The 24977-nt window shown below is 33.8% G+C and overlaps 2 protein-coding genes across 3 annotated transcripts; both read left to right on the plus strand.

Annotated features, from left to right (window-relative positions):
• The first annotated feature begins 556 nt into the window (after window positions 1–556).
• On the plus strand, window positions 557–8461 carry LOC115996721. Of its 2 annotated transcripts, none has more exons than XM_031236096.1 (6): window positions 557–655; window positions 1148–2632; window positions 5059–6048; window positions 6570–6795; window positions 7425–7567; window positions 7894–8461. In XM_031236096.1, the coding sequence occupies exons 2-6, from the start codon at window positions 1148–1150 to the stop codon at window positions 8209–8211; spliced, it is 3162 nt and encodes a 1053-aa protein (XP_031091956.1). In that variant the 5' UTR covers window positions 557–655; the 3' UTR covers window positions 8212–8461. The 2 variants fall into 2 exon arrangements, with proteins under 2 accessions (XP_031091956.1, XP_031091957.1); XM_031236097.1 differs by having other exon boundaries at window positions 571–655; window positions 1245–2632.
• A 10400-nt stretch (window positions 8462–18861) lies between these two features.
• On the plus strand, window positions 18862–22835 carry LOC115997675 (triose phosphate/phosphate translocator, non-green plastid, chloroplastic). Its single transcript, XM_031237272.1, has 9 exons — window positions 18862–19348; window positions 20071–20193; window positions 20296–20448; window positions 20669–20754; window positions 20940–21024; window positions 21321–21440; window positions 21589–21657; window positions 22156–22285; window positions 22422–22835. Exons 1-9 carry the CDS (start codon window positions 18926–18928, stop codon window positions 22496–22498), a joined length of 1266 nt encoding a protein of 421 aa, XP_031093132.1. The 5' UTR covers window positions 18862–18925; the 3' UTR covers window positions 22499–22835.
• Window positions 22836–24977: the final 2142 nt, after the last annotated feature.

Consider the following 24977-nt stretch of genomic DNA (forward strand, 5'->3'; position numbering starts at 1 on the left):
TTTTTTTTTTTTTTTTTTTTTTTTTTTGTAAATTGGTCGCCGATTTTTCCTTCGCTAGAGAGGCCATCGACCAAACTAGTCGTTAGGGAGGAGTCAGATGAGCTAGCTGTTGGTCGCTGGCTTCTCCAGTGCGAAAGAGGAGCTGGCTACCAGCCACCAAATTGGTTGTCAACTTCTCCGACGAAGGAAAGTCAACGACAAACTGGTCGCTGGCAGGTGACCAGTTTGGTCTCTAGGGAGGAGTTAGCAACTAGCGCTGGCTTCTCCTTCGTCGGAGAAGCCAACGACTAAATTGGTCGCCAGAGACCCCAAAAAAACAACGCAAGTGGGACTTGCAAGTTCCATTTGCGTTTGTGTTCGATCGTGTCTGACAACAAACACATTTTAAAAATAAAATTTTTTCATTTTTGTCCTAATTTTAAAAATATTATATTTTTGTGAATTGTTTTGATTTTCGTCTTATTATTGTCTTTTACCCAATATTTCCTTGCTCATGTTGAACAGTTTGACCTTATTTATTTGGGGTTAAAATTAATGTTTTCATGAAATAGATGGTCCAAACTCCAAATTGCTAAACACATTTTTATAGTTTGATACATCTCCCACCTCTGCGCTCCATCTCCCCTAGCGGTGCATCACGAGTCGATCTCCAAAGGTCAGTTCTTTGTCGTTTCGTTACCGATTTCAACTTCTTATCGACCATGCTCATAATCTAACTCTGCACTTCTGCACGATTTTGTTGGAAACTTGAAATGTTTTTTTTTTCTTCTTAAGATTCACTGATTAAATTTGTGTTTGATCTTTAGATCCTATGTGATAAATCTTACAAGAATGAGAAACAATCACTCATTTACCACTAAATAGGATGAATTTCAGCTGTACTCCATTCTACTACAGCGCTTGATCTTATGAACCAGTTCCGAACTTTTGACTAATTTGAGTTTGAAAAAAAACAATCATTTGCGATAATTAGATGTGAAATGGGGAGGGTAATGGAGTCAAGTTAATGATACTTATTTGAAGCTAAACTCGATTAAAGAAACGGTCTTCAAATTTCCATTTTATAAAAGGCTCTTAATTTCATTTCAGTTTCCGAGTTTTGTTGAGTTTCAGCTTGAATATTCAGTAAAAATTTTGTGATAATCAGATGATAAATGGAGAGGGGACAGGAGAGAATTTATCAGCTGCTGTTGACTCTCATTGTGATCCACCTGACCATGATTCTTTGCTGTCTCCAAAATCAGATGGTGGAGATGTCTTAACGGATTACTCGTCATGTGAGTCTGAGTACGAGAGATACTGCAGTGCCAACTCAGCCATGGGGACTCCTACTGTGTGTAGTTCACTAGGGTCAACAGCATTTCTTGAGTTTCCAGATAGCTTCAGACTAGGGGATGAACATAATAAGGTTAGAAACTCTGGTAATTACAGGAAATTATCAGATTTTGGTGATCCTAGTCCTTCTTTACAAGAAAATGAAGATTGTGATCAAATGAGTGAAGCAGAAAAAGGATTGGCAGGGATTAGGGGTGGAGTTGATTTGTATGGAAATGCAGAGTCTTTTTTGATGCATGATGACATTTTCATGGAAAATCTTGATGTGGCTGAGGGATGGGGGGTTAAAACTGACGAATTGCCTGTAATGGGAAGTGATGATGATGAAGAAGAACGGTCTTACGGCCATGGTTCTGAAGAGGACACGAATAGGGGAGTTGTTGGAGTAGATGTACAAAATTCAAGGGCTAGCAGTAGTTTATTTGAAGCCAATATTATAGGGCATGAAGAGGTATCAGTCTTCCATAGGGGTTTTGAAAATTTTGATGGGAAGTTAGAAGCATCAGGCTTGCACTCTGGTTTTACCTATGATGCTGCCGAATCTGGAGGATGCTTGGATGGGTGTGATACCTCATCGAGAAATGATCATTCAGAAGATGATCATTCAATGTTTGGAGGGGAGACTGACACAGAGGAGAAGATTGACTCATATTCTATGAGTAATTTACCACAGTTCAGCAAAAAACATGATGAAAATGAAAATAAGTTTCTTATGGGTTCTGCTGTAGCTTTTGGTTCTGATGATTGGGATGATTTCGTGTTCCAAACCGAAGCAAATAGTCTAGATTCAGTGGTGCAGGATGACTTTCAGGTTGAAAAGAAGCAGAACTTTGAAGTTGAAAATGGGGTTTTAGCTGCTGCTTCTTTAAGCCCTGCGAAGTTTTCTAGTGTAAGTTCAACTATGCAACCAGAAGAGGCAAAAAGTGCACTTGTATATAATAAGCAAGGTCGTAATGGTGTATCAGCTAAGTCCACCACTTCTAGCACTGTGGACCCTTTTACTCTCTTAACAAATTGTAAAGGAGAAGAAGGAGAACATCCAAAATCACCGCATACTGAAATTAGTCAAAGTCATGGTGTTGATGAATCTGCAGAATGTCATAACTCTGTTTTACAAGAGGTTCCCTTTAAAGATTGTCTTGAAAACAGGGAAGGTAAATTGGATCAGAATCATCAGTGTACCAGTACTGAGGAAGGAACTCAAACCCATGCTTCTAGTATGGATTCAGAAAGCACAACCTTGCACCTGGAACCTTTTTCCAGTTCTGCTTCAGGAGAGCATTCTGAAGATACAAAGGTCAGATTATTTCTAAAAATATAGTTGATCTACATTACCAACATCATTGGCTAATATACTAAATTTCTGACATAAAGAATAATAATGAACACTCCCCTTTCACATATTTACTTGAAGATCATTTTATATCAGTTGCTTTCAGTTTGGTGGAGAGAACTTTTATATAACTGTTTTGTTATCTTTTCGTCTGATTTATGGTAAAACCATTTAACTTGATTTTTAGTAACTATTCAGCATAATTTAAACTAAATGTTAGCCATCTATAATAGATCAGAGACATGCATATCAAAATGAATATTTATATTAAATAAAAAAAGAAGCATGAAATAGTGAACATGGATCACATGTGTATATAAATTTAGGTTATATATGTACATCTAATCTCTTGCAAGGAATTGTTGAATACTGTATACTTTTGATGTGTGTTATTGTACTCGACTTGAACTAGCTTATGGATTTTCAATTTAATTTAATTTTAATCTTGCATTTGTTACATGTAATATTTCAAATGTGTTCAAAGTTTTTTAAAGTTGAAAGTGCAGCAGAGTGATGATGAACTACCTTGCTTTAAAGTGCAATGTGCAAATTAAAGTGTCGCCTTTTGAAAAAAAGCAACGCGAATTGGCAAACATCAGATTTATATTTTTAATTGATACATAAATGCTTTGCATGCAATATTAAGCTAAAATTAGTTTATTTTAGCTGAAATTATAATAAAACAAGCATATTTGTCTGGTCAAATAGTCACAAGCATCAACACTAGTTAATACTAATACACGCAATGCAATCCTAATCAAGATAATCCTCCTGAGAAGCAGGATTTTCAGTTTGTGATGCATCTGTTTTACCGTACTTTGGATTTCTGCTGAGATATTGCTTTCGGAGTATGCATATGTTTTTTAGTTTAGGGTGGGTTGCTTTGCACTTTTCTCAATGATAGAGGATGCTGGTTGTAGCTGGCTGCTAGTACACCTCAGTAATTTTCCAATGAAAATTCTTGAATATGAAAGAATATGTGGTCTCGTTGCTGACTTCTTCAGCATTATATTGTGCATTACATGATCTTGATGAAATTTCCTACATGTACCTTACATTCTGCTATCATGTGGTGCCCCCTGATAAAGAATTCAGCAATTATGTAATTGATGGGAGTTCTGGACATCTATAATTTATAGTGACATGACGTGCATATTCCTGATTAAACAGTGTTTATAGTGATTAGTGAACAACTTCTCATGCTCTTACCACTGTGAGCTGAAAAAATACAGTTAAGGGTATTACAAACAAGGTCTAAGATTTCAGGCCCAAATTTGTTCTACATTTGGCTTGTTTAGATGTGTTTTACATTATTTTATTTGAGATGCCTCCATGTGGATTACAACTGATACAGTACTACAAGGACAGTACCTTAAGGTCTACCCTACAGTTTAGGCCATAGTATAATTAAATAATTAATCGATGACTGATTAAGAAACCCCACCTCTAGCCTCTTGGGTAGCATGCTTTCAGCTTTCTTTAACATCCTGAAACCATAGCAATCCACTTTCAGGAGTCGAGTTAAAGTTCCATTTCACTTGTTTAGGTTTTCCCCTAGTAAAGTAGTTGAAGGTTTGCCATTACTGTTAGTTGACGCTAGTGGCACTTGGGAAATACCAAATTTTATCATGGTTTGCTTAGGATTGGTTACCTTTCACTTAGACTAAGGTTTTTGCTTAAAGGCCCAAAGGCTAGATTCCCATGTCATCTTACCTTTTGTTGTGTTTTCAATGAGCCTTTTTATTTTTATTTTTTATAAATTTAATTTTCAAGAAACAAGCTAGGAGCTCTAGGCTTGAGGAAGAATGGAGGAAATCCAGTTTCTGTCATTCCAGAATCTTAGTAAACTAGTGCACTCAATTCCTTTATAATCAAAGTTGCATATCTAGAGAGAAAAGCCTTTTCTTTTTAGATTGTTTTATTTATACTTGTTGCCAACACTACCATAGTGATTTGCTGCAGATTCATTAAGAAATAAAATAACAGCTGGAATTTTCTTTTCAAAGTTTTGACTTGTTTTAAGGGCATCTTAAATTATTATTTTCCTTCTTTTCTGTAAACTGTTAATTTTGGAAATTATGTCCTTTCAGACTTTCTTCTCTCTGAATATCTTTGGTTCTTTGACTGGTGTGGGTGTGTTTTGGTTTTGGCACTTTGCGGCAACATTCTGTTTACTAGTAATTAGGAGAGGTCTTTTAATTGTGGTCATATTTTTCTTTTAAATGGAAGCTGTTGAAATATTGCTGATTGTTTATATTTTGTCCTCAAACACTTTTCCTTATTTTCTTTTTCAATGTTCACTTCCTGCACAAGCTTTCTGTCATAGCTATAGCCTATAAGCCTATAATGCTTGTTTCTGTAACAATGCTTACTTTAATATATTTTCACAGGCAGTGGACCTTGAGCTCAATGAATTCTATGACGAGGTTGTTCATGATATGGAAGAAATATTACTTGATTCTGGTGAATCTTCTGGATTTGCTCTTGGCAACAGGATATATCAGTCCTATATACCTCTTGTCTCAAGAGATGGTGGTTCTACTGCTTCAACTTCTGGTACAGACGATGCTTATCCTGTTATTCAGCACCCATGGAGGATTAGTGGAGTTGAAGTTATAGGTGCAAGGCAGAAAAATGGGAATGTTTCTCTCAGTGAGCGTATTCTTGGAGTAAAAGAATACACTGTTTATAAAATAAGGGTGTGGAGTGGAGAAGAAAGTTGGGATGTTGAACGGCGGTTCCGTGATTTTTGTACACTTCACCGTCGTCTGAAGAAGTCATTTGCAGAACAAGGCCGGGTTCTGCCTTCCCCCTGGTCCTCCATTGAACGAGAATCAATAAAGGTTTTTGGTAGTGCCTCTCCAGATGTCATTACTGGAAGAAGTGTTCTGATTCAAGATTGTTTACAATCAGTTCTGCATTCCAGGTTTTCTTCTGGTCCCCTCAATGCTCTGATTTGTTTCTTGTCCCCATCACAGGATATTCCTAATTCGCCCGATTCTGATACAAATGTACCTCGGTCTCCACCCTATTTGAGAGACACAAGCAAAGGAGATATTTCAACTTTTGGGAAAACTATATCGCTCATTGTTCAAAACCGGCCATTTAAATCTGTGAAACAGTTGTTGGATGAACAACATTATGCTTGTGCAGGCTGCTATATGAATTTTGGTGATGGAAAGAGTCGGATACAGGAACTTGTACAGACACTAGGGTGGGGAAAGCCTCGTCTTTGTGAATATAGTGGCCAGTTATACTGTTCTTCATGCCACACAAATGATACTGCTGTCTTGCCAGCAAGAGTTCTACACTGTTGGGATTTCAATCACTATTCAGTTTCTCAGCTGGCTAAATCTTATCTGGAGTCTATACGTGACCAGGTAATGAGGAAAACTTCCCACAATATATTTAACAAAGTACTGTTTTGAGCAATACATTCTTTTGAAGAGAAAAATGCAGTCCAATACTCTTAATAATACATAAACAATGTTCAGAAATTCAGGAAACAGTAGTTTTACTCTCTCTTTCTCACAAACACACACACACACACACACAGATAAGTGAAACAATACTTTTGCAGTTTTGGTGCACAAAAATTTCATGCACCAAATATTTACGTAAAGCAATATTAATAAAAAAATATATAAACTCTTATATGGCTTTCCCTTCTATTTTTGGTTGAAATGGGCCTTCGAGGAACAGTTCAGTCATTGACAATAAATCCATGTTCTCAAACTGCTGAACTCATAATCTTCTGTTTCTGAAATAACAAATTAACAATTTATATATGCATATCAATAGAAGTAGATCATGCATTTAGTTGTTTTTTTTTTTTTTTTTATTTTAAAAGAACATTTATTTTGCCTAGTGGATTAAGAATACACTTGTGTTTCTTTTCCAGCCAATGCTTTGTGTGAGTGCTGTAAACCCTGTGCTATTCTCAAAGGTTCCAGCTCTGCAACATGTTACAAATATAAGAAAAAGAATAGGAGCAATGCTTCCATTTGTCCGTTGTAGCTTTCGTGGCTCTATTTACAAGGGGGTTGGATCTCGCAGATATCTTCTTGAAAGCAGTGACTTTTTTGCGCTTAGGGACCTTATTGATCTCTCCAAGGGTGTTTTTGCTGGTTAGTGTTTCAATTATGTTTGCAATTTACAAGTTTCTAAGAGGATGAAATGTATGTGAATGCATTAAGATTACTATGTGTCTTCATTGTCATCATGTCATGCACGTTCTTGATGTCTTTTTTATGTCAATGTAAGTAGTATATTTTGGCAAGATCTGTTACGCCTTCTATGCATTGGTGTGTGTTTGCTATTGAAAAATAAGAGAAAGCATTAGCTCCAGCATCTACTCGAATTGGTTCTATGATTATGTTCTTTCCTTAGCCTCCTTATTTTCTTGTTTTCTTTCTAACCTTAATTCCTTGAGGAGCCATACAATACCATGATTTGTTAGTCAGAGTGCTCGGGTTACAATCTGTAGCTGCTCTCTTTTTATTCATATTCCAATTTACTTGGATTATAAAGAGAAGAGAATGATCCTTGCTTATTGTAAGACTGCCCTCCTTAGAAGGGCTGTTAATGGAGGGTAAAAAGTGGGGCAAGTAAAGGATGAAAAGAATTAGAATGGAGCCAAATCATTTATTTTATTTTTTTACTCCTTTTATATTCTCTTTTGAACTATTTTTGAATCACTATGACCTCCACATTTATTATATTTTATGATTTTATGATGTTATCCCATTTAATGCAGCACTGCCCGTGATGGTAGAGACTATATCAAGAAAAATAACGGAGCATATCACTGAACAGTGTCTCATATGCTGTGATGTGGGTGTTCCCTGCAATGCTCGACAACATTGTGATGACCTCTCTTCTCTCATTTTTCCTTTCCAGGTAGGCATATTTTAATTTCAAGTTTCTTCATTCTTAATCCATTCTTATCTTCAGTCAATGCAATGCCAATACGGAGGTCTGAGGAGGTTCCATTGTAATTTGTCAAACCTTTGAAGTAGCTCTGTGATACACATTAAGATCTCATTTTTCATTCATCTTTTTCATTGGCGCCCCCAATTTGCTTGGGGTTTCCTTTTCCCAATAAAGTTTTTAATTTCCGCTCTTACTTGCACTCCAAAGCTTACATATTTGATGTATTCTCAGCCTTCCCAAACGGCACTATGGATATCGTTCTGAACTGATTCAATTAGAATGCCCTTTAACAGGAAGGAGAGGTCGAAAGGTGCAAATCTTGCAAGTCAGTTTTCCACAAAAAATGCTTCAAAAAGATATCCACTTGCCCTTGTGGTACTCAATTGAATCCAGAGCCAGAGAGCAATGCAACTATACGCAACCAGAGCATTACTAATGATGGGAGTTCCACTCTGGAATTGTCGGGAAAGAGGCCAGACTCGAGTAAAGGCTTTCTTTCTGCATTATTCCCAAAGGTAAAGTCACCGAGGTCTTCAGGGAGTAGAGAACAAGGGCATAAACATAGCGATACTGTTATCTTGATGGGCTCATTGCCAAGTAACACCCTCTGAATCCTCGTTTTGCCTTCAGTGCGTGTATTTTTTTCTTGTCCTGCCATTTTTGTTAGTTCCCTCATTATTTGAGCTGATAGTATATTAAAACCTTTGCTCTTTCTTTCGTATTTGGTCGATTTTACTTGCCGGATTGTATTCTTTGTAAAGAAATTTACGTTTGAGTAGCGTGATTCTTGCTCTTCCAGACTCAAGTTGTTGCTGTAAATGAAAATTTTCAATAAAAGGTTAGTGTTGTTACGGAGACTAACAGGTGATCTGCCTTTGTTTTCTCGACATGTTTATAAGAGTGGCTAATTGTGCCCCTTCATGGTGAAGAAATAGCCTGAGTTTGTGTTTTCATAGTTAACATTGAAAGAGCAAAATATTAAGTAGGTAAAATGGCACTTTACGTTTTTAAATTATATAGAAATAGAACTTTTTAGGGTGTGTTTGGTTCACACATGGGAATCGGAATCGTAATGGGTATCAAATACTTGGTAATGGTAATGGAATTTAGTGAAAGTATTTTGCATGTTTGATAGTAGGGTGGAATGAGAATGATTATTAATAGTTGGGGAAGCAGGAAGGGAAATGAAACCCTTATTTTATTAAGGAATGTGTTTTACAATTAATGGGGTAATCAAAACTCATAGTAATATTTAAAAACCTGTCAACCAAACAATAACAATGACTTTGATACCTATTCTTAATAGCTAAACTTATCAACCAAACACACCCTTACTTTATTAATCATACTATCATCACTTTTATCTTTCAATTGTTGGTCCTTAATTTTTTTTCACTCAATCTTACGAGAACTCAGGGACAAAAAAAGTCACTTCTTAAACAATTGTAGAATGAAAAGTAACAATAAATATAATTAAAGGACGAAAAGTGCTATTCTAATAACTTAGAAACAAAAATTGTAACAGTCTGTTTGGTTCGTTGAAAAATATTTGAAGGAAATTGAATTCAAATTACCAGGAAATTTCATTGTTTGGTTGGTAGAAAAGAAATTACTTGAAATATGAATTCCATTGTTTGGTTGGATTTGGAATAGGGAGCAACAGGGCAATGACGGGAGTATACTCCTCGTCCCCGAAACCCCGATCCCGTCCTCGTCCCCGTCTCCGGCGGGGAATGGAAAATAGTCCCCATCCCCGTCCCCGCGGGGAATTAGGCGGGGATGGGAAACCCCTGTCCCCGATCAATTTTTAGTCAACATCTTAAATCAATGTAATTTTAATTTTAAAAACTGTGATTATAATTTTAAAAAATAATATGTATATATATATATATATATATTTCTTATATAATTTTTTATAATTCTTAATTATAATAATTATTTGGGGACGGGGCGGGGTGGGGTATCCCGTCCCCATCCCCGTCCCCAATGGGGAATTGAAAGAATTTTCCGTCTTCGTCCTCGATCCCTGAAATTTTTCCCCGCTCTCGTCCCCGTTTCAGTCGGGGACTGGAATTCTCCGGCGGGGATGGGGCACATTGCCATCCCTAATTTGGAATGGTAATGAATTATTAATATAATAACCAATATGTCCTTAACAATTTATATATACATTTGTAATTAATAAATTTTGTTGAGGGTAAAATAATTCAGAATATTTTCTTCTCAATCTCTTTGGAAAACAAAATACCTATCTCTACCATGGAAAACATTTTCCTTCACTTTTGGGAAGTCAAATCCATGAAAAACATTTTTCATCCAACCAAACAACATAATAACTCATTTTCCTCAACTTTTTGGAAAATCTTTTCCATTAGAATTGATTTTCCATCCAACCAAACATGTCATAAACGGTAAGTTTTCATATTAAGTTTGTTGTAACTTATTATTGATATTATTGATTTGGTCTCAATTAAATTTTGATTCATTTACGAAGTTATAACATACAAATATACAATTAAACAAATTAAAAGATTGAGTTTGTGGTTTTATAATTAACATTGAAAGAGTTAATATTATGTATGTTATAACTCGATATTGATTTGCTGTCAATTAATTTTTGATTCATTTTATAATTGACAATTTAAATGAGTTACGATACTATTTAAACAAAGTAAGATGTCAAATTTGAATATACCGACAAGTGAAATTAGACTTGATAGCTTCAATTATTATAACGTGGACCATGATCTATATAACTGTGTGGATCATACTATCAAATAATGTACATATACTTAATACATAAATAATATACTTTTAGTATATTGAAAATATACATTCTATTCAAGAAAGATACATTATTTGAGTACTGAAAGTAAATTATTTTATATAATGAACATTTTTTTTTTCAATCCGCCCCACGGTATTTACTCGAATTCACCCCGATGAGTTGGGTATTTTTGGATGGTATATAATGTACATTTAGTACACGAATAATGTATTTTTAATATTTTAAAAATATTCATTTTGTTATCTTTACACAGAGTTGTGTGAACCATAATTTACCAGATAGCCTTCATCTCGTTCTTTTATACCAAAAATCTATCTTCCATAATGGATACAAGACCAAATTGGAGAAGTTAAACCTTAAACCCTTACTATCTACATTTGTTGCTTCACTATTTATTAGCAACCCAACTAAATATCTAACGATTTAACATCTTATCTCTAATCACCTTACTTCAAATACCTTTATTATATTGTATCAACCAGAAAGTTTTGCCAGATAGTATTAGAAAACTTTTGCTATTAGACAAACAATGTATTTTATACCTTTGATTTTTTTTTTTTAAATTAAAAAGGGAAAATTGTAATTTATACACCTCCATAATATGCCAATTATCAATGTCACCCCTGAATTATTAGTGGTGTAAATATTGCCCCTCTATTTTTAAAAACGGTACATATATTGCCCCTCCCGTGGTGTAAATATTGCCCTTCCTTTGTTACGGGAGGGGCAATATATGTACCGTTTTTGAAAATTGAAGGGCAACATTTACACCACTAATAATTCAGGGGTGACATTGATAATTGACATATTATGGAGGGGTAAAAATTACAATTTTCTCAATTAAAAATTATTTTATTTTTAATAAAGATTTCTTTTCTTTAAGAAATATATAAATTAACTAATTTACCACTTCTAATTTTGTACAGCAGTTTATTATTCTGAGAGTAGACATATTGTTTTCTCAATACTTTAAGTAGACTTTGGTTTCTCAGCCATTATCTTAAATCGAACAAATGACCTATTGTGATTCATGGTCCACGTTAGAATATGGGTTATGAATAAATGTTATTTTTAATATATTTAAGTTTCATTATTTGTGATATATCAATTACCAAATAATGTAATTTTCAGTATATAAATAATAAATTTTTTAAAAAATAGCATTCAATTTATTTAAAAATGTACCTTCAAAAAATGGGCATTCAATTTATTACGGTAAAAATAAACATTTAGTGTATTAAAAATGTACCTTATATCAATTATTTACATTACAAAGTGGACTATGGTCTATGGTAATGATGGGAAATATTGTGGCCATTGATTGTTTTCGGACCAAGTGCAACAATTGGTTGTAATATTGATCGCAAATTATTCTGTGGACCCTTACATAATTTACATACTAAATTTTCACAATTTACTTTTTAAAAATTCATAATTTATATACTACGAACACACAATGTTAATATATATGTAATTGATTACCTTGTTTTGTATTCACAAGTTCCTTTTAAATACTTCAGTCAATTCCAATATTAAAAATACACAATTTAATTTTTTAAAATTTAGTACAATTATTATGTGTTTTAACTTAGAAACGCAATTTACATTCTAGAAGTTCACAATTTCAATATTAAAGCATTTCAATACTAAAAATACACAATTTAACGTGGTTTTTTAGCGGTTTAGGACCAGGTCCACAGGTCCATGGTATAACAAATGAATATTGATAATGACCAATCATCCTATACATCTTTAAAGTTTTTGGATCCTTATGAAGAAAATTTGTAAGACTTCTTAATTCCTATACACAAACACGTGCATTGTATGTGCCAAAAATAAAATAAATAAAAAAAGAAAAACAAAGACAAATACGAAAGCAAAGCAAAGAAATAAACATGCATTCTACAACAACACTTAATTTTATATTGAATTATTTTAAATTTTAGTTATACAATTATAACTATTTACATTTTTAATATATAAGTTTTATTCTTTCCTCTCAAATATAAATATTATTCTTGTCACATTTAGTGCACACTTTTACTTTTTAAAATTACATTTAATTTTTTCAATCAAATATTCTATAAAAACTAATGAGAATACGTCACATTTTCAATTTAGAACCATACCATCTCTCAAAATTGTGTCAACATGTTCAATTTGATATGGTTTTGAATTGGAAATATGAAACATTACATTCTTGCTCTTTCTACTAGAGATTTGGTGAAAATGACTAAATATTGAAAATATAACCAAAAAAAAAAGTTGTGCACCAAATGTGTAATGAATAATATTTAAAAAATTAAATGTAAGAGTGATCTAATATCCATAATATTAGAAGTGAAAGTGACGTATTATTATATGATGATACAAATGTCATTTTTAACTAGATCATTTAACTATTTTGATCATCATATCAATATTAAGTAAGCTTATATAAAAATATGAAATAATATATTTATTTCTTATATTATTAAAAGCGTAACAATTAAGTAATATTCTTAACATTATCAATAAACATTGTTAAGTAATGTGACTAAATGATATTGCCTACCAAGTTTACTTATCTAACTAGTGACTACCATGTTAATTGGTAACTAATGGATAAGGTGTGGCCAAAAGACTTTGTAGTTTAGCAGCACTCGATTTACACTCTTATATGGATGGGAGTGGGTTTGAGTCTCAATGGAGTCAATTATTGACTTGACTCTTTGTTATATCTAAATGTTACATGTTCTATTTTTGCTAATATACTTTCGGTTGAACATGTCGGGGTCTTTCTAATGCGATTTATCTCTTATATGTGATTTACAGACTATTAATTACTTGGTGTACACCTTCGGTAGTAACGATAAGTTTTCTTGTCAAAAAAAAAAAAAAATCCACAAGAACAAGTGTACACATATAGGACTGTAAATTATTCCAATATATATAAACTAATTATCAAACTTAAAATCTATTAGTTGAGTGTTAAAAATTATTTGTAAATTAATTAAGTATTTTTCATTAATAAACTTATTCTTTACGTTTTATTTCTCTTGGCAATTTATATCATGGACCATGGTCCACATAGAATTATGGATCTTGGATCGAAATGATGAGGTACATAATTTATACTCGTAAGGTATAAGATACATAATTTACTTATTTTTCAAATATGATTTAAGTATATAATTTGTGTTTATAGACACAAATTCCACAACACACGACACATAAATTCATAATATAAGACATAATTACTAATTTGTTTTATGTACAGAATTCATACTTTTAAAGTACAAAATTTCATAACACAAGATACAAAAACTCACAACATAAGACATATATGCATGCACCAAGGTTCATAGTACACTATGAACCTTGGTCCATGATATAATGACTAGATTAGTCTATAATGAGGGTTAATCAATAAAGATTTTTATTATATATGAAATTTAAATGTCACAAGATAATCTAATGATATAACTTATTTCTCATAATAAAGGTTAGTATAATGTTGAAAATTAAGTTCGTTGAGCATAAGTGTGAGGATTTAATAGATTAAAGATTGACAATATCTTTATGTATTCTTTGCATTTTTCAACACTTATTCATCACCTTACATTGCTTGGGCATGAATGCATGATTGATTCTATCCAACGATATAGGCCTAATTTTTAGGTCCCATAAATGTTTTTTTTTTTCCAATAAAGATACAATATAATTAACCCATATAAAAAGACTAGTTTTTTCTACGCGCTTTGCGCGAAGACTTGCGCCCAATATTTAAACCCAATTAGTAAATCATTTTGAAATAGATATAATGCATTTTTTTAGTTATCGAAGTTTCATAGATATTCGAGTAAATTTTTGTTGTGTATATATTTGAAATTAATACAATAAATTCAAATTCATTGTGATGAATATATTCCACTGTAATTTTAAGGGTACTCAATGTTGTATTACAATATTTTTGTCTTTGAAAATGAATAAAATTTGTTTAAATATAGTCTTCTTTTTTTTTCGAGAAAAAATATAGTCTTCTTCTAATTAGAGATATATCCTTATAAATTCATATTCATATATGGATATACATAATACTTGATTTCAACTATCTCAATTCAACAACTTCCACATATTGATATCCAAAAATCTTGTCTCAATTCAACTGCAAATGCATTATGTTGCTGCTCATTTATAATATTAATATTTTTAAATAATAGTGTGTGTGTGTGTGTGATATATATATATATATATATATATATAGGGTCATGTTCAGGTGTGGCCGCGCCCTTACGTGCGGCCGTGCGGTTTACACCACTCAATGTTAAGAAATGCACCACTCAATGTTACGAAATACACCACTCAATACATTGAGTGGTGTGTTTCTTAAATATGAAATACACCACTCAATGTTATTGAGTGGTGCATTTCGTAATATTGAGTGGTGCATTTCTCAACATTGAGTGGTGTAAACCGTACGGCCGCACGTAAGGGCGCAACCACATTTGAATAAAATTCTATATATATATATATACATACATACATACATACATACATACACACACACACACACACACACACACACACACACACACACATATATATATATATATATATATATATACATACATATCTCGTTCGAGACATCAAAAGAGCTGACCTCGAGAGGTAGTTTGATGTCTCGCGGACGGAGTCGATCGTTCGCGTGCGAGTGCGATGTCTCGCTCCCGGCATGATGTCTCGAAGCTTGCACTTCTCGATGTCTCGATGGTTCACAGTCTGAACCATGTCTCGCACTGCGACTCCAGTAACCTCTCGAACGCGACGTTTCACTTACTGTGTCCGTTCAGAAGTGACTCTTGATATTACGGAATTAATTTGATTAATTCCAATCATTTTTTTTCAGAGTTATTTCGTGAATAATGGGACTTGGTAGTGGGTGTAAGTGTTGGTTAATGGCAGAATTAAATTTCTGTTAGTGGGAGGAGGTTACAAATGAATTGTTAATGCCATAATTAATGCTTTGATCCATTTCCTCCACTATATATTCGTTGTGAGCAGCAGGTTTGGAACACACCAAGAACACACTGCAATACACTGCTTTCTCCTCAAAAACTCTACTCACATTTCCTTCTAGCCACCTGCGTTGAACCCACGTTCCTAGTTCGCCGGATCCAAGTTCGTGTGCTCGAACGATTGAATCGTAGTACGTTTTATCCTGGGAAACCTAGACCGCAACGCTCCAGCACCCCGGGAGGCGGTAAATAAGGTTTTAAGGAGAGTGGCAACACGACTCGTGCTTCCAACCACTCGAATTCGTCCGGATTTCATCCTCAACCGTAGTTCAGGTTTTCAACCTTTTGTAGGTTGTAATATTTCCTGTAATATTATTCTTCGTGGATAATTTTCTGTTTGTATTTCCATTATTTCCTTGTATTTTCGAGATCAACCCTGTAACACTTATAATGTAACATAAAAATAACTTCATTAGCAATTAAATGAGTGACACAATTTATAAATTGCTTAATGAAAATGAAACATATACTAAAAAGATTGTATTATTTATTAAGTTTATTTTCAATAATTGAGAAAAATTACTCTCAACACCTTTATTTTATTAAATATATAAAATCTAATTTTTATATTCTCTATTTTATGAATTAAACATGTTACTACAATGAAGTGTTTGGTAAGTGTAAGCTTTCATAAACATGTTACTACAATGAAGTGTTTGGTAAGTGTAAGTTTGTCTTATGAGGTTGGTGAAGATATGGTTTTTATTTTTTATTTTTATTTTTTTTCCTTTTTATTCTTTTGTTTCTACAAACTTTATCGGTCCAATCCTTATACCTTAGAACATGGTTCACGGTGCACTGTGGACTTTAGCGTACGTGTATACGTATTATATTGTGAGTTTTTGTATCTTGTGTTATGAAATTTTGTATCTTAAAAGTATAAATTTTGTACATGAAACAAAATTAGTTTTGTGTCTTATATTATGAATTTATGTGTCTTGTGTTGCATAATTCTATGCCAATTAACACAAATTATATATCTAAATCAGATTCGAAAAATAAATAAATATATAACATCTGTATACGTCTTGTGTTGTGATTTTTTGTGTCTTGTGTTATAAAATTCTGTACCTTACAAGTATAAATTATTTACCTCGTAATTTTGATTCAGAGTCCATAATGCTATATGAATGCATGTCCAAGATATAAATTGCCTTATCAGCTGCCAATCATTATTCCATGGACCATGGTCTACACATTTGTGTGTACCATAAATAAAAAACACATTGTTAATTGTTAATATATTAAAAGTATATTATTTGTATACGTAAAGTACATGAGTTTTTTTTTATATATTATCGAATAACATACATTCAATACTTAAATAATGTATTTTTAATATATTAAAAATGTATATTACATTCATAGTCGATATAATTATGTGGAGGCATGATCCACGTAATAATTTGTCCAATCGGATCGTTATACCGTGGACCAGGGTCCACAATGCATTGTGGACCCTGGTCCGAAACGACGCTGTATTCAGATCTTATTACAGTTTTATTTAAAAAAAAACTAAAATATAACTGTAATTTGAACAACAACAAAAACAATGACGAAGAAGCAAGAACAAAAAACACACACAAGTCCATTAGATCACAAAAACACACACGACAAAAGGTGAATATTTAAACAACATTGTGAAATTTGAAAAACATGGGACATAAGAGATAATACTTGGCCTTATATTCTGTGTATCCTAACATTCGAATGCACAAACACATCACAACCTGTGTTATTAACATGAATACACAGAACGGTTGCCTAGAATACACAGAACGATTGCCTAGAATACACAGAATATTGACACAAAATACACAGAACTCATACTCATAACATTCGAATGCACAAACACATTACAATCTGTGCTAATAACATGAATACACAGAACGATTGCATAAAATGAGGGATGTCAATCGGGCCAACCCTATCGGTTTCGGGCTAGCCCTGTCGGGTTGTCGGACTTATCAGATTCGGGTTGTCGGTTAATTATTATTTTAATCTCGGATTCGGGTTAGCCCTAACCCTAACCTTCGGGTTGTCGGGCTTATCGGGCGGGTTAGACTATTTGAACTAAAATCGAAAATGAATACTTACATTCGATATATAAAACGGGTCAAGTCGTCACCGATCCGGATTCGTTAGAACGGGTCAACCGGATGAGCATTGAGCACATTAAAATTAAACAAATGCAATTGCAACGGTTCGATTTCGGTTCGAATTTAATTCGGTTCGGTTTAAGACTCCTAAATTTTAACATTTCCTAGGCGACAAGACGGTCAAGGGGTGTCGTGACTTAACGGGGCGTCGTAATAACTATGCATGAAACATCACATAACTCAAATCCAAAATCTAATATCTAAATATTAAATACCAACATAACAAATTAACAATTTATAGGTGAGTTCATCTTTAGTATTTTTTTTTTATCACTAGGTACATCTTTAAATAAAATTTTAATAAATATATAAATATAAATATAAATATATATTATATATAATTAATAAATAAATAAAGAAATAAATAAATAAATATATATATATATATATAGAAATAAATAAATAAATATATATATATATATATATATATATTGTATATATATATATATTAATTATATATTATATATAATTAATAAATAAATAAAGAAATAAATAAATAAATAAATATATATATATATTATATATATATATATATATTAATTATATATAATATATATTTATATTTATATTTATATATTTATTAAAATTTCATTTAAAAATGTACATAGTGATAAAAAGAAAATACTAAAGATGAACTCATCTATAAATTTCAAGTATGTTAGGTTTCACATCACTTTTATAATAAAAAATATTTTTTAATTGTTCGGGCTATCGGGCTAGCGGGCTAGCCCATTTAATTTCGGGCTAGCCCTATTGGGTCATCGGGCTAATCGGTTTCGGGCTCGTCGGGCTAATTTTTTTATCGGGCTAACCCGTTGGGGCTATAACCCTGTCTGTTTCGAGTTTTTTCGGGCTAGCCCATCGGATTCGGGCTCGATTGACATACCTACCTAAAATACACAGAATAATTACCTAAAATACACAAAATGATTATTTAAAATACACAAAAATCATCCTCTTAACATTTTGAAATGGGGTACACAATGCACTGTGCACCCTGATCCACGGTATAAATTCCCATGCCCGCCACCCGCCCCGGGCAGCAGACATTTGAGAATATCTTAGCGATATTCCATAAGTGCCCCTACAGATCCGATAAAATCCCAATAATAACCCAGCGATCAAATTCTGCTTTGTTCACTACACTCCGCCATACTCCTCCCTTGTTGACGGAGCCCCCAAGGACGTAACGGTGACCCCACCCACCCACCCATACACCTACCTACCCACTGCACTCCCTATACATACACTGCACTATATCTATAGTATACTGCGCTGTCTATTTGGCCTCTGCAGTTTCCGCCATCTGAAAATCGCGAAAATGCAGAGCTCGGCAATCTCGTTTTCTTCGCCGATTTCGGCTCCGAGAAAGCATGCCGCCGGCGCCGCCGCCTCATCCATCTACCGCTTCAATCCTATTTCTCTCTCGCCTTCGCGTCCGGCGCCGCTTCAGCTGCGTCTCGGCTCCGCCAATGGCGTCGCCGCAGCAAGGAAGCTTGGCTCGATCCGCTGCTCTTCGGATTCCAGCTCCTCCGCCCCGAAACTGAGCCTAGACGGGTGGATTTCCTCCCCGCTGCCCGCTTCCGAACGCGAATCGGGTGGAGTTGAGGTTCGGGCCGCGTCTGTGCCCGAGAGCGCCGGAGAGGCCTCGCAGTCTAACAAGTTGGGTGACACGCTCGTGCTTGGATCGCTGTTCGGGCTCTGGTACCTGTTTAATATCTACTTCAATATCTACAATAAGCAGGTACTCTGTCGCTCTATGCACATACACATCTGTCGTATATTTGCTTCTCATTTGATAAATCAGTTGAATTACATTTGATTTTTGCCACAAATTTCTTCGATCTGCGGTCATGTATTTTGGATACCTTATTTCACTTCTGTTTGCTGCGCGTTCTATCATATTCATGTGATGTTTGTGTACACATACGTGCCTATTGTGCGAAGAAAATGAGGATGACATTAGCTAATTGAAATATCCAGAGAATGAAGTTTAGTTTTATTGCACTCAAAATTCTGAATATAGCCTTTGGTTGGTTTACTTTTTGGTTTTGCCTTTTAAAAACATTTCCCAATTTAGTTGCCGGTAATGCTACTCCGCCGGCGTGTCAAGTGGCTCAAAGATTTGATACAAAAGATTTGGTACAAACAGCATTTTCCTTTAATTGCCAATATTAGCTTTTATTGACTGTGTAGTGCTTTGCTACTTTATTCCATTATCTTTTGCGAATGTGCTGCCTTTTCTCCATCAGCTTTATTGTGGTGTACTTTCAATTGTTTCAGAATCCAATTGCTAAAGATGACAATAGAAATTTGTTGTTTATAGTTAGGATTATAATTGAAAATCTTAACTGCCTCTTTAACTGGTCTTCAATGAACATTGATTTACAATGTTGACTTTTGCAGTATTTTTAATCTCCCCATTTTGGAAAGGTGGATTGCTCTGATGATTCTTTATTTTTGTAGGTTCTTAAAGTCTTCCATTTCCCGGTAACAGTTACTCTTGTTCAATTTGCTGTTGGTTCAGTCCTTGTTACTCTCATGTGGACATTAAATCTTTACAAACGACCTAAAATCAGCGGTGCACAGGTATCTTGATGTTGAACTAGATTGATTTTATCTACTCATTTTATTTTTTTGCTCTGCAGATACTAGATATACAGAATCTTACTTCATTTCTTTAATTGACAGCTTGCAGCAATCCTGCCATTGGCTGTGGTGCATACCTTAGGCAACCTGTTTACCAATATGAGTCTTGGAAAAGTTGCTGTTTCATTCACTCACACAATTAAAGCTATGGAGCCCTTCTTCTCTGTTGTCCTCTCAGCTATGTTTTTGGGCGAGGTGTGCATGTTGTTTGGTTGCAATTTTCTTTAAAGCATTTATGTTATTTGGTCAATAGTTCTGAGAAAATTTTTGGTGGTTTCTTATATTTCTAGTAATTCCTCTGTAAGGATTAAGGAAATTTAAACAACTTATTCTTTTAAAATGTTGATTTATGGTAATGTTTGCCTGTCTGTTCGCAAGTTTACTTTTTCTGCACTAACTGGCCATCTCATTGCAGTTTCCTACTGTGTGGGTTGTGTCTTCCCTTCTTCCAATTGTTGGTGGAGTGGCACTAGCCTCAATGACTGAGCCTTCTTTTAATTGGTGAGAAGTTCTGATCCCTCTGTTTTCTTTTCTTTGTCAGGCCTTGTATTTCCTTGCTTTCTTTACATCTGCAGTCTTTATTTGTTTCCCCATTTTGAAATCTCCTTTTTCCTGGAAAGGTTTTGGGGTTATCAGTGCTCATTATACATTGCATATTTTAATCTGTAGCTTGTGTTTATTACTAGGGCTGGCTTTTGGAGTGCTATGGCCTCTAATTTGACCAATCAATCTCGTAATGTCCTCAGCAAAAAGTTTATGGTTAAGAAAGAGGTGACTTTTCTCCTTACTTTCTTTTATTCTCATTGTTCCTGAAACAATTGAACAAGAATAAATTTCTTTTTTGTTAATTTTTTTACTCTGTCTCACTATCTCTCAAATGCCGTGTTCAATTGCAATTTTTCTGCATGCAAGTATGCAACAGATTGATTTACTTTGATATTTTTCCAAATAAGGCTACATTCTCACAATATTGTCCTTTGTTTTTAATCCCTTGGTTTGTTCTTTTTTAAATGTGGGTTTCGTTTAACTTATTGGAGTGTCTGACCTACATATTTGACTTCATGTAGGAATCATTGGACAACATTACTCTCTTCTCAATAATTACAATCATGTCCTTCTTCTTATTGGCCCCTTTTGCTCTGTTCATGGAAGGAGTCAAGTTCACACCTGCATACCTCCAATCTGCTGTAAGTAGTTTTGAAGAGGAAATCTTTACCGAATTATCCAGACATTCATTTCTCAGTGGAGGACTTTTCCCATTTTGAATGATGTGATTTAGTTTGACTGAAAGTATGAGGACCACTTAGCACTCATTCTTTCTTGTTTCTTTGTCAGGGGTTGAATGTCAACCAGATTTACACTAGGTCTCTCCTTGCGGCTCTCTGCTTCCATGCTTATCAACAGGTAAGTCTCTAAGCATTCAAAATTTTCATTTGTGGTAAAGTAATAAGCACGGATTTTTCCAATTTTAACGTCCTGGATTTTTTGCTGTCATTTAACTATCATAAAATTCAGTCAGATAATTATATTTATGACGATAGATATTGCATGAAAATGAAAGATTTTACAAGTGGGTGACTGTGTTTTGTATAGTATTGATATTTTGGTGGACTAGTAGTGCTATGGTTTGCCTTTAGTTTTTATTGATAAGAGATGGTGATTTTAAATTCAAATATACACAAGTACTAAATAGTCCTTGAGTTCACAAAATGGACGTGGATACTAAATAGTCCTTGAGTTCAGGATGTACCTAAGCAAAGTAGTGTTATTTTCTAGTTATTGCGTGTGTGTGTGAGAGAAAGAGAGAGCGCATTCAGGTAGTGTGACATGATACCGTTTCTTTCATTGAATGACAATGGCATATATAATTTCAAAAGTGCTAACAAGTATTTCTTTGTTCAGGTTTCTTACATGATATTGCAGAGAGTGTCTCCTGTCACCCATTCTGTGGGTAACTGTGTGAAGCGAGTGGTAGTCATTGTGACCTCAGTTCTCTTCTTCCGTACACCTGTAACAGCAATCAATGCTATTGGTATCATATCTCACACTCAAAATCCTTCAACCTAAAGATAATTAAAATAAGATAGACTCCCTTGCCCCCCTCTGCTCGCACTTCTTGACCCTTAAGTGTTAATTGACCTAACCGCAACTTCATCATCTGTGTGCAGGAACCGGGGTGGCCCTTGCGGGAGTTTTCCTGTACTCAAGGGTTAAACGCATCAAGCCTAAGCCCAAAACAGCTTGAACTTTAGGCCTTTAGCACGATGAAGCAGCACCGGTGGGTGTCCTGGCTGCAATTTTCCATTGTGTTGTCTTTGTCGAATTCTTTTGGCAGATAGTGTCTGAAAACTTGATAATCTCTCCGTGTTGAACCTGTTCTGCCATAGCTTTGTAGTTCCTTTAAGAGTTAGTGGCTGTTCCATATATTCTTGTAGCTTTAGTAGTGCCTCGTCCGCAACTTTGGAGAAAAAAAACCTGTTAAACTGTAGAATTTGCTAAGAGATTCTGTTTTCCAAATCCATATTGCTATATGATGGTGCGTCAAATATTTTCTTTGCTATAGAGCGCCCGGCTTTTGTTTATATTTGATTGATTGATGTGCTTTCCCTTTCTTTCTGCCTTCTATATTTGCTGCCTTCTATATTTGCTGCTTATTAAAGTTAGGCATAATGTTAGAAATACTGAACATCTAGTGTATAAATTGTGAACATTTAGTATATAAATTATGTATATAAATTATGTATGTTCACAATTTGCATATTGAATGTTTCATACTAAATGTTCACAATTCAAATTGTGAACATACATTCAGTATGTAAATTATGTATTTTGGACATAGATTCACCTTGTAAGGTAGATCCGTGTACATGGTGTAACTATTGCTCGAATACCATCTTCAATAGAGTTGATTTTTTATGGAGTTTTATTCCCTTTTCACCTTCCTTCTCTCTCTCTTTTTTTTTTTCTAGAAAAAAAAAAGTTTTTTTTTTCTAGAAAAGAAAAAGAGAGAGAGAAGGAAGGTGAAAAGGGAATAAAAAAAAGAAATGTGCACAGTGGACGATGAATTATGTATTTACAGTTAATAATATATGTAATTAATATATTATGTACCTATATATAGTTAATATATTATGTACTTATATATAGTTAATAAATTATGCGCATGCACCTATCTATAGTAAATAAATTATGTGCATGCAGTTAGCATATTAAGCATATTATATACCTTCAATTTATTTATAGATAACTGCAAACACATAATATGTTAATTGCAGATACATAATCTAAATGTCATTTTGGATTAGGATCCACAATGCTAGGTGGACACTAATCCATGGTATAATTTGCCAACGTGCAGTAGTTATGTTTTTTGTTTTTGTTTGTTCCTCCCTACATGTCTCAGTGTCTCACAAAAAATCATATTACAACAATTTCATTTTTCTTTTCTCTCTTCTCTTCTCTCTCCTTCAACTCACACTCTCTTCCCTCCACCGAAGGGAAAAAACTAGCCCAAATACCTTATTGTAGTTGCTCTAAAAGAAAGTTAATTTTTGAAATTGAAAAATGATGTATGAATTATACGCCTATGGTAAACTCAGTCCTTAAAATTATTCATGTAATTAATAACTTCAATGATATTTTGAATATGGTGGCTTGACCCCCAATGGTCCTCGAATTTCAAATCAATCAATAATGATTTTTTTTTTTTACATGAAATCAGCGTTAACACTGGGGACAAACATGCCAATTAAGCCATTGACTCCCAAATTAGCTCTAAGTCAACGTTGCCCTCCTTAGCAATTTGACCTCTTCTGATTTGCAATTTCAAACATAATTTTACTCCCAATTCAACACTAAAAGCTTCATCTTCTATTAGAGGCCAGAGTCCTTCTCCTCGCAATTGAAAGAAACAAGACCACAAATATGGCTTGAAGGCAATAACTCGACAAATCTCCAAGTAGGAAAGAATATATAGGTTTCACTTTAGTAGTAGTGTATATGAATACTTAGCTTTATGCATTTTAGTGCGAATTTGGCTTGTAATGCATTTTGGTCCCCATAGTAGTATTGTTTAATATGATGTTAGTAATTCTTTATTATGTATTTATGTTATAATTGTATGATGTGTTAAAGTATTGTGTATTTTTGTTGTGTGGACCACATGGTTTAAAGTTTTGTTTGGATTTTCTTTATCTTTTAATTGTGTATTGGATGTGGTGTAGTGGATTTCCAGTTGGATTCTGTACTTAGTTGCAGTGGGCCATTAATATGATATATTGATATACAATTTTGCATATAAATTAAGACAAATCACAAATAAGTGTCTGAGTTTATTTTTTTTTCTTTTTTTTTAAATAAAGGGACTAATTCATTAAATCATAAACTGAAATATTTATAATAAAGATCAATAGAATAGTAAAACATTCTTTATAGTCAGACATAGAGCAATTGAGGTATAACATGGAAATAAACTTCTAATTGTTTTTTAATGCATAAGATGGGTTAGTGGAGTTAGTGTAAGAGTCTATAGCTTGGAATGTAATAAATAAAGTTGATTTGTTTGATCCAATGAAAGTTTGGGTTGTTCATGGAGAGGGTGTAGGTGAGGGGCAAGATGAGGATTGTGAATAGTGGGAACAAGAGGAAGAATATGAATATATTGATAGTGAATATGGTGAATATATATATTGAGAGTGCATTTGAATTGGATGAACGAATAATTG

The sequence above is a fragment of the Ipomoea triloba genome, chromosome 11 (assembly GCF_003576645.1).
Source record: "Ipomoea triloba cultivar NCNSP0323 chromosome 11, ASM357664v1".
NCBI classification, from domain to species: Eukaryota; Viridiplantae; Streptophyta; class Magnoliopsida; order Solanales; family Convolvulaceae; genus Ipomoea; species Ipomoea triloba.

What these genes read in the sequence shown, in the direction of transcription:
- LOC115996721 (XM_031236096.1), top strand. Translation starts at nt 1,148, where the DNA reads ATGATAAATGGAGAGGGGACAGGAGAGAATTTATCAGCTGCTGTTGAC. An exon ending in AGCATTCTGAAGATACAAAG is followed by an intron (nt 2,633 to 5,058) that starts GTCAGATTATTT and finishes ATATTTTCACAG; the next exon opens with GCAGTGGACCTTGAGCTCAA. An exon ending in CTCCAAGGGTGTTTTTGCTG is followed by an intron (nt 6,796 to 7,424) that starts GTTAGTGTTTCA and finishes CATTTAATGCAG; the next exon opens with CACTGCCCGTGATGGTAGAG.
- LOC115997675 (XM_031237272.1), top strand. Translation starts at nt 18,926, where the DNA reads ATGCAGAGCTCGGCAATCTCGTTTTCTTCGCCGATTTCGGCTCCGAGA. An exon ending in CTAAAATCAGCGGTGCACAG is followed by an intron (nt 20,194 to 20,295) that starts GTATCTTGATGT and finishes TTTAATTGACAG; the next exon opens with CTTGCAGCAATCCTGCCATT. An exon ending in CAGCTATGTTTTTGGGCGAG is followed by an intron (nt 20,449 to 20,668) that starts GTGTGCATGTTG and finishes ATCTCATTGCAG; the next exon opens with TTTCCTACTGTGTGGGTTGT.